At 38.8% G+C, this 10,000-nt stretch overlaps 1 protein-coding gene across 1 annotated transcript in view; it reads right to left on the bottom strand.

The window, feature by feature from the left end:
• The window catches only part of LOC310965725 (protein SSUH2 homolog), a 15,272-nt gene extending 5,983 nt beyond the window's left edge, over positions 1 to 9,289 (bottom strand). Inside the window, exons 1-10 of the mRNA XM_083939470.1 lie at positions 9,176 to 9,289; positions 7,399 to 7,479; positions 7,246 to 7,321; positions 6,618 to 6,747; positions 4,267 to 4,327; positions 4,008 to 4,129; positions 3,089 to 3,151; positions 1,841 to 1,920; positions 1,001 to 1,093; positions 297 to 402 (exon numbers count right to left, since the gene is read on the bottom strand). Coding sequence (XP_083795596.1) covers positions 297 to 402; positions 1,001 to 1,093; positions 1,841 to 1,920; positions 3,089 to 3,151; positions 4,008 to 4,129; positions 4,267 to 4,327; positions 6,618 to 6,747; positions 7,246 to 7,321; positions 7,399 to 7,479; positions 9,176 to 9,188 — 825 coding nt within the window. The 5' untranslated portion in view covers positions 9,189 to 9,289. The remainder of the gene's footprint in view (positions 1 to 296; positions 403 to 1,000; positions 1,094 to 1,840; positions 1,921 to 3,088; positions 3,152 to 4,007; positions 4,130 to 4,266; positions 4,328 to 6,617; positions 6,748 to 7,245; positions 7,322 to 7,398; positions 7,480 to 9,175) is intronic.
• Positions 9,290 to 10,000: the final 711 nt, after the last annotated feature.

Here is a 10,000-nt window from a genome sequence, read left to right as displayed (position 1 = left end):
ACAAACAAAGACCTTTTTTTCAGCTCCAAGACAACTGAGCCTTAAGTGATTCACTGAATATTGTATGGGATGTTTTGTTTATGATGTACATCAGAGGGCTGCATTGGGATAGGGAACCAACACAAATCGTGCAGCTGACCCTACACACACACACACACACGCGGTAATGGTCAAAAATCCACCGTGCAGGAGCAAGATTTATAAAACAGTAGCATACAGAACTCTTAATGTCCTGCAGTATATTATGAATTATGCTGAAATAGTGTTTGTGTGTGTGTGTGTGTGTGTGTGTGTACCAGGTATTGGTTGTTCTTGAACAGCTCCTTCCCGCTCACTGAACGAAGATCATCGGGACTCACACCAGAGTTCTGCTGCACCACGTGGTCCTCCACATTGTTGGTCCTAAACAGATACACATATTTGAACACATTTACACACACACACACACACACACACACACACACACACACACACACACACACACACACACACACACACACATACACACATACACACACACACACACACACACACACACACACACACACACACACACACACACACACACACGGTGGGCGGGGCCTCCCTCTCATCACCATGCCCTCAACTCCACAGAACAGGACCACAGAAACATCTTTAGGGAATCAGAGAACCTCCTCAAGGACCTCTGGAACCACCAGCGACCCTAGAAGCTTTTTAAGTCGCGACAGAATCTCATGTACCACTGTAATATCTTCTAGTACTACTGTAACCGCCTCAAGGTATCAGTGATCTCAGGGAATCTCCTCATGGATCTCTAGAAACTCTTCAAGACCCTCATGGACCATTTGAACTTTCCCAATGATTCCTTAAAAAAACCCATGGAACATTATCAAGGACCTCTGGGACCTCTGGGACCCCCTGAACCACTTTAAGGCCCCATAGAACCTCCTCAAGGACCGCTGAAATCTCCTTTTAGTATTCCCGAAACCTCTATAACAGTTGTAGTATCAGTACTCACCACTCCACCTTGAGCTTGATGTAGGTCAGCAGTTGTCGCTTTCCTTGACAGGTTTCACACTCCTTCGTCCCGCGACTGTTACACTCTGTACACCTTTAAACACACAGCAATATCCATTCAATCTATTTATATTCTGCAATTACCTCTTGTATTCTTAATTTTTAGTGGCGGGGTCCGCCAGTCCCTGCATTGGATTCAAACTGCCTTCCTATGCATGATTCACAGGAAAATAAATCTTAAGGATTACAACACAGGCTTGGGGCCCTTGTGGAAGAAAACATGATTGAGAAAGTGAATAACAGGCCGAGGTCACCGTGTACTGGGGACATAGGCCTGATAAGCATATTCTGTTTAGAAAACAATAGAACTGTATTTGGGCATGATGACGTCTGGACACCAAGAAGACACCACTGATTGTAAATGTACTGAGTGTGTATTGGAAAAACCTGATGGGGCGTGTAAACGTTGGAATTTGGTATTGTGAACCTTGGAACTCTGTGATGAGTGTATCAGACCTTGATTCAATAAATTCTCCTTGATTGCTGTGAGACCTCTCTGCTGACTCCTTCTTGTAGACCTTTCTATTTTTATAATACATTGTTCTACCATACCCTCAAGGTATCTTGAGATATATCTGATAAGACCATAAGAGAAAACTATCAAAATCAAAAACATTTTTCATGTGAAAATCTATGATAGGTTTCTGTATTCAAGCCTCTTAAATATGTGTGAATAAGAAAAACGAAATAAAGAAGGGAGCCTGGGGGTATGTAGCCTTAGATTTAAGGTTGGGAATCACTGCCCTTTGGCACCAGGACTGCCTGACTGCCCCTTTAGTACCTGTCTCTGCCTGTAGCATCACAGCGAGTGCAGTTCTCATCACTCTTCATCCCAGAGCCGTTACAAACCCAGCACGGTTTCTAGACACACACAGACACAGACACAGACACACACACACACACACACACACACACACACACACACACACACACACACACACACACACACACACACACACACACACACACACACACACACACACACACACACACACACACACACACACACACACACACACACACACACACACACACACACACATACACACACACACACACACACACACACACACACACACACAAAAAAAATATCCCTACTTCTTACTTGATTTATTACATCAGTAAACATTTTCCTAATGAATGTATGTATGGTCTCAAACACTAGTTTCAAGTCTTCTTCAATACAGCATGGTGTTCAGTTTGTAAATTACGTTCCCGCTTAAAATAAAATAGTCCATAAAGCAGGGGATGCTTTAGGGCGGGGCTACCTTGTGATTGACAGGTCAACATTCTAACGACAGGACAGAGGCTTCGTGATACATTCCCAGGGAACTGTGCACTTTAAAATAGCCCTCAACTTGTTTTTGTGTGTTGTCTGAGTTAACGTCTTATGCCAAAAACACACAAGCAGTGCATTTAACTACTATTTTCTGCGGCCCGGAGACATGTTCGTCAGTTTTAAGCAGGAAGAAATTCTTCAGGAGTCACAGTAACACACTCTGTTACTGATTGGCCGCAGGTGTTATCTGGCAGCTCAACGCAGGCCACACTTCAACCTGCCTTGGTGTGCTTTCTGTGTTAAGACTTTGACTCTCTCTCTCATAGTATGCTTTTACTTCATTAAAGTTAACTGTAACATTTTGGTCGCCTAAAAGGTTTTGTTCAGCATTCAGTAACAAAGCTAACGTCAGCTTGTAATTTAAGGGAAACTGCCTATTTTCACTGTTCTCTGTGTCACTGCAGCGCGGACAGTACATGCAGATGAACAACGCCAGCACCCAGAGCTCACTGCTGGGAATAGTCTTGTGTTAGACGATAGAAAGTTTCCATCTTTCGCAAAGAGTCACCTCGTCCAAATATGGTCACGGCCAAATGTCAAAACTTGAGGTTTCAAAGCGACAATCCACAAACCAATGGATGACTTCACAGAAGCCAGTGTTTGATTGTAAATACGCATTAAATTTGTTCTGTTAACTACAATTGTTACGTGTATTACTTCAATTGATTAATTGACCAACAGTTTTCTTACATATCCATCTCCGTGGCACTCCAGACACGGCATCGCCCCTGTGGAATGGCAGCTGTTGCACTCCTAAACACAAACACACACACACACGCACACCCACACACACAGAGTTAAAAATAACTTTAACGTCTGTTTGAGTCACACTCACACTGAAACTCACAGAATGTGCCTTATCAAAATCCTGCTCTCTGATTTGCTGTCAGTTTAAATTTCAACATAGTTGAGGTCACTTTCTAAATCAGAAGGTAACCATAGCAACAGCACTGACTGAGCAGTTACAACTTGACAGCTGTTTCCAGGAGTCTGAAGCTTTATGCTATTTTAATCTGTGTATCGTTCTATTTTTCTAAATAAAACCAATAATATTTGTTGTTTATTTGTATCCAAAACCAAAATGAAAAAACAGATAACAACCTGTTTTTCAATATCAAATTTTGTGCTTAAATCAAAAATGGAAAACTCAAAACAAAAACAAGCACTCACATTACATTAGTTTTTTGTCAGCTTACAAATTTAACAGAAGATTTTGTCCCGGACTTGTTTCTGAGCCACTACATTCCCTAAAACCACTAAAATATGATTTTACCTGACTTGTTATCAGGATTAATTCTGATAGATAACTTTACCAATGTGGGGAAATGGTTACAACATAATAAAAAAAAAAAATAATAATAATAATAAAACGTTTCTTACATATACTTTTCGTCCGCCATGCCAACAACATTTTTTCCGACTTTAGGTGTTACGTTCACGTGTATTTTCAGAGTGGGGAACACATTTTTCTGATTTTTAGACATTCAATTCTGTGTTAACCGCAGACTTTATTCAAGGCATCTAATCAAGAATCCGCAGACTTCAAGATGGGAAAACAGGAATAACAACAAGCTGGTCTTTGACGCACAGCTAAATAATAACCAATCACCTTGATGGAGGACGTGTAGGGCACGCGGATCTCCTCCGTGTGATTGGTGAAGAGGCTGGGAGCCGTGGCCTGGATCTCCCAGGGACGGGGGGCAGTCTGAGTGTAGAAGTCAGCCGGCTCACCTGTCAATCACACAAGAGAGACGTCACATCCACCTGGTTTACACTCATTAAACTTAAACAGCATTAAGGAAGCGATTACTGGACTTTAAAGCTCAGAAATAGGTTCATGTTGCACAAATGTCCATGTGTTTGTTTACCTTCATGAGGTTTGGTTGCCCACTCAGTTGACCTGGACTCAGTGAACGTCTCCAGTCGATACTAAAGAGCAGAAAACACGCTTCAACAAGAGACTCTGCGTGTGCAGAGTTAATAACATTTCAGGTGACAGAGACAACAGTGTCACAAATAGAAACAATACCAGCATCATTATAACAAACGTGAAAAACATTCACAGAAACAGTAATAGACAAAGCGATTAGTAATAGTAACAGCAATTGTTATATAAAAATAATTGGATTTAGAAAAAGATTCAGAAGACGAACGTTACAGTCAATCTTTTTTGACTCGGTGAGACTTTCACTTCACGAGGATTTAAGCATATCCAAATAGGGCTGGTCAATAACTTGATGATGATCATTTATCGCCGTAAGTTAATAAATCATATATTGAGATATTTTAATGCAGTTGCGTTGTCTGAATTGATAATAAGAATCACAAACTAACTAAAAATATTCAGAAAATCTGACATGAAATACTTGGAGTTAGTTAGATAGTTTATATGTTCCCTAAAGTTGCACATAAAATGAGAAAATATTCTATTTGTTACATTTTATATTCACACAGGTGTATACAAAAATAAACCTGACCATGTGGTTATGTCATATAGACTATTTATTTATTAAATCATCAGAGAACTTGCTATATCGTGATATATATTGCTATCGAGATATGGAATTACCTATATCAGGATAGAAGATATAATGTCCAATAAATGTCCATAAGTCTGCTTAGTAATCACAGAAAAATAGCTCCAGAACTGCATGAGAAAAATCACATTTCTGAGGTTTCTTCAGTGTCATAGTTATCCAGTGGTTGTTTGTACATCTATGGGTATGTTGCAAACAGGAACTGTTAATGGGGAATTTGCCAAAGCTCACTAACTGACTCCATGCAAAAGTATTAAGATGAATGTAGATCCAAAACTAATGTTACATCTACACAGGATGCACTCAGGCTCACTGCTGAGAGCCCAACACTCAATCGCAGACGCTAAGCATGTAAAATATACGAAAGGCATCAAGACCCTTCATCAGTTCCTCATATTTACATCCATATGGTTTGTTCACATTTTAATGTCACATGAGAGTCACACTGCAGTAATGTGAGAGTCATCAGCCACATAATTTAGACGAGACACTACATGCAACAACAAGATTTTGTGCTATTTTGTTTCCTTAAAATCGTCTTTTTTTTTCAGAATAGTGGAAAAAAACAACCAAAATACGCATTTAGGTGTTAAGTGTACCTCACTTTGTCTGTTTGAGTCTGTAGATTTCACATAAATACACCAATGATGATTTTTATAATGTATTATTTGCATATTTAAACATGACATTTCAGAAAAGTGGTGATACAAAAAAATGATGTCTTAACGTAACAAATCAACTTAGGAAGTTTGAGGGTGATATCTATTAGTTAAAAATGTTCACCCTGTAATGTGTTGCAAAAATATATGAATTTAACAATACTTTATCTTTAAACGCTGTTTTTTTTTAATGTTTTTTTTTCCCTCTGAGACAGAAATCTCAACTTCAGTAGTACCACTTACATTTTATTCTAGGGTATATCTCTACATAGAAAATAATATCTATATAAAACCTACTGTCATGATCTTCTTTTAATTAATCCCCCTCATATGATATGATATTTCTTTTACATTCCTCATTTGGTTAATGGCTTTTCATATCACAAAAATGTTTTAATCACTATCAGCAAATTGTTTTAATAATAGTATTTTCCCTATTTATTTTTTTTAGTGGTTTTACTATTGTCCTGTTTTAAATACCTGTGTTTTTGGATTTGTGTCCCTTTACTATCTATATTTCATAGTCTGATTAAACATGGCAAAAATAGTTTTTCAAGGCTGTTACCAGTATTTATGGAGTTAGAGGTATCCAAACTCTAACAAACAAAACAAAATAATAACAATGATGAATGATGAACCTGGTTTTATCCACTGTTCACATTTCTGTTCTGGACATGTATGCAAATTAGCACATATTTCATAAAATTATGCTTAATTTGCATATTTAATTGTAACATTTCAGAAAACTTGTAAAACAAAAAATAATCGTCTTAATGTGAGCAATCATCTATTATTATTATTTATTTATTTATTTTACCCTATTAACCTGTAGCGTCCTACCTTAAAGGGCACTGACTATAGACGTTGTGCGATGGGATGTCAGACTGCGATCAGACGTTTCTTCAGACTGTCTCTGTGTGGACATATATCGTCCTTTAGATGTAGAGTAAACCTCATTATACTCTGGTATGAACACAACAGACATATTTAACAGCATCATAAAGAGTGGGAACATCACGTCACCCTGTAAGTGTTGTACGGCTCCATGTTGGTGATGACTCCGTCGTTGGCAGGACTTCCACTGTAGCAGCAATGAGACGATGCAAAGCCCTTGAAAGCCTCACGAGCCACATCCTCTGACATAGTGGGGATGCTACAACACAAACACACACACACACAGAATCAAATCATGAGTCTAACCAGAATATCCCCTGAACCCAGCGGTAAGCCAACGTAGAAGTGCCAAAAGCTGCAGTTCTTGAAATGTCCACTTGAGGCTCCAGAAACGAGTCAATCCCTATAGACCCCCATGTTAAAATACCAAACTTCACAGCAGAAATGAACATGTTTACTGGTACGTAATGACAACTGAACGGGGGGGGTGACTTTTTGTATAACTCACACTTTTAATTCATATTAATGCTTAGATGGTAACAAAAGATTTGTGAAAGTCTCGTGAGATGGTTGGTTAATATAGGTGGTCGGGAAGTGAGTCTCTGCAAATCTAGGGTTACCATCAAGACACGACGGAAACCTATAGTTGACTCGCAAAGACAACATCTATGTTTTCTACAGTCTTTGATCTGAATGCATCAAGCCACAAAGCAACATCCCGTGATTGGCTGGTGAGACGGGTGATGTCAGGTGTTACCTCCAATCGTTAGGTGCGGGGCCGGGTTGGGGCGGGGCTACAGGTTCCATGGGCATAGGAGGGGGCAGGTAACCTCCTGCAGCAACAACAACAACAAACTTTAAGTTACAGCAACATTAAAACCATGTGAAGAGCTGTGGGTTGGACTCTTACCTCCTCCTGCCATGGTGCCTTCATAGCCGGGCACGTTGCCAAACATGTTGGCCGCAGGGGCGGAAGGAGGGGGGTGCATAGCTGGAATAAACAAAAAACAATTCATGATAAGTGAAAACACCTGTGGAGGCGGAGCATGTGCATTTGTTCAACAGTTTTGGAAACACACTTGTTTGTCTTCTCGCTAAGAGTTCGATGAGAGGATTGATACCACTCTCATGTCTGCACGGTAAATATGAGGCTGGAGCTGGTTAGCTTAGCTTAGCACAAAGACTGGAAACAGGGAAAACAGACAGCCTCCTGAAGAGGGAGAGGAGGGGTAGGAAAGAAAAAAATAGAATAATAATTATTATAAAAAAGTAAGGAAATAGAGACAGGGAGGAGGAGATAGGGGAGTAAAAGAGGAGGTGAAGAAAGGGAGGAGGAGGTAGAAAAGGAAAAACAGGGATGAAGAGGAAAAAGAGAAGATAGTAAAATAAAAAATAAGTGAGAGAGAGAATGAGAGAAGACGTTCCAATTGATTCTAACTTCCGTTCATTTTTGCCTAAATGTGTTGTTCCTACAGCTTTTTGTGGCTGTGTGTTTTTCTTAACGTAAATTCAGGTTTATATTGAACTATGAGACGGTTTCTTTAACAATCCCCTCAGACATGTGTTAAGACTTACAGCAATAATCTGCTTGGAACAATAATGTGTGTCTCTTTCTGCAAAAAAAAAAGAAAAAAGGCATCTTCTGCTTCGACCAGTGTCAGAAAGTAAGGGGGGTAAAGGGCAAAAAAATGCTGATTCAACATTAAGCCATCATTTTATTTTCATTCAATTTCCTATTCTGTCTCTTTACACTCACTTGCAAAAACGCTGTTACATATAAATGCAATGCTAACATAAATAGTTTGCTTTTTGTTTACTTGTGCTGGCGTAATGGTGAGTAATTACTGTATATATTTTTTTAATCTGATTCATTTGACATTAAAAAACAGCAACTTTATTTAATTCAATTACATTTTATTTACAGTGCCCAGTCATGAAAAAAGTTTACATATAGAGTAAAGACCAAACTGTATGACTAACTTATGATTTACAGAGACCCAACAATAAGTATGCACTAATTACTATTTTTAAAGTATATTGGGCTAGTTGTGATGTCACAAATCATGCTTGTAGACCTGCCCCTTTAAGTTGCATTTTTGCCAAGCAGAAAGAAACTTTCCACTTTCAGAAGAAGGCCCTAATTAATCCAGTGCCATCACATTTACACAGATTAAATATAATGGATCCATCGATAAACCTGCAAACCCATAACATGAATCAACAAATCCCTTTAAAAAAAACTCATACTGAGAGCTTGAGTGAAAGATATTTCTGGACTGAAGGAAGAAGAGATAAAAGAGGCATTACATTAATTTAGTTTAATCAATAAACTTATTGTTTTTTTACTCTATTTATTCTAAATAAATAGTCACATTAATAGTCTTCAGTTGGTTTTAAGGCTGCTTCCTTTCAGTAAAAACTTAATTGCTATAGAAATAAAGGGCGATCACCTCAGACCACTCCGGGTCTAAAAAAAATCCTGCGCTCAGATTCAGTAAACCGGGTTTAAATTTCTCCTCAGAAGCTAATTAAGCCGTGTTGAAGTTGAATGTGGTGGCAGGGCCCTGGTGGGCGTGCGTGTCTGCAGCCTGTCCGTTGGCGGTCCTGCAGCAGCTGAGGTGCTGTTGCGGACAGTTTGGTGACTCGTGACGTGTCATTTGTTCCCTGTCGCGTGTGTCGGTTCTTACCTGCGCTGTTCATGCTGCTGCTGCTGCTGCTGCTGCTGATTGATCAGGACTATATCAATTAATCCAGACAGAAACCTTCTCCGTTAGAGTCACACCGGCTCTACGAGCAGCAGCTGTCCAAAAGTGTCCAAACAGCGACAGCAGCGCGCAACTTCCGGTGAAAACCCTAAAAAGTAAAAGTCAAATGCTGCCCAAAGATTATTACTAATTAAATAAAACAGCACTATTGGAAAGTAACGTAAATACAGTACCTACGTACAATTTTGAGTTGCTTTTACTTTAATTTAGTAATTCCATTTTACACTACGTTATACTGCGACCCAACCCCGGAAAAGCGGTTGAAGATGAGATAATGAGAGGAGACTACTTTATACTTCTACTACACTACTTTTATTTTGTAACTTTATTTACTAGTTACTTTACAGATTCAGATTAATTATTAGCACAATTTAGTATCAACAGATGAAATACCAATTTTGTTTTAGATTCAGCGACACAGCAGTACATAAAGTAAATCAAATTAGCCATCCTTTATCAGCTGAAACCTTTAAGTGATATTTACATTAATCATCAAAAACTATAATTTGATAATATAATGTTCTGATATGGGCCATTCTGCATTATAAGTAATTTTACTTTTTGTACATTTTGATGCTAATACCGGTACTTTTGGACTCTTAAGTACAATTTTAGATGCAAGACTTTTCCTTGTAACAGAGTATTTCTACAATGTGGTATTACTACTTTCACTTAAAGTGAAATTCTGGTGTCTTTTTACACTCTGTCATCAAATAAGTCATCAAGACATTTTTTTTCGTGTATGAA

Source organism: Echiichthys vipera (assembly GCF_963691815.1).
Source record: "Echiichthys vipera genome assembly, chromosome: X".
Lineage (NCBI taxonomy): Eukaryota > Metazoa > Chordata > Actinopteri > Perciformes > Trachinidae > Echiichthys > Echiichthys vipera.
This window is presented reverse-complemented; position numbering and strand designations above follow the sequence as displayed.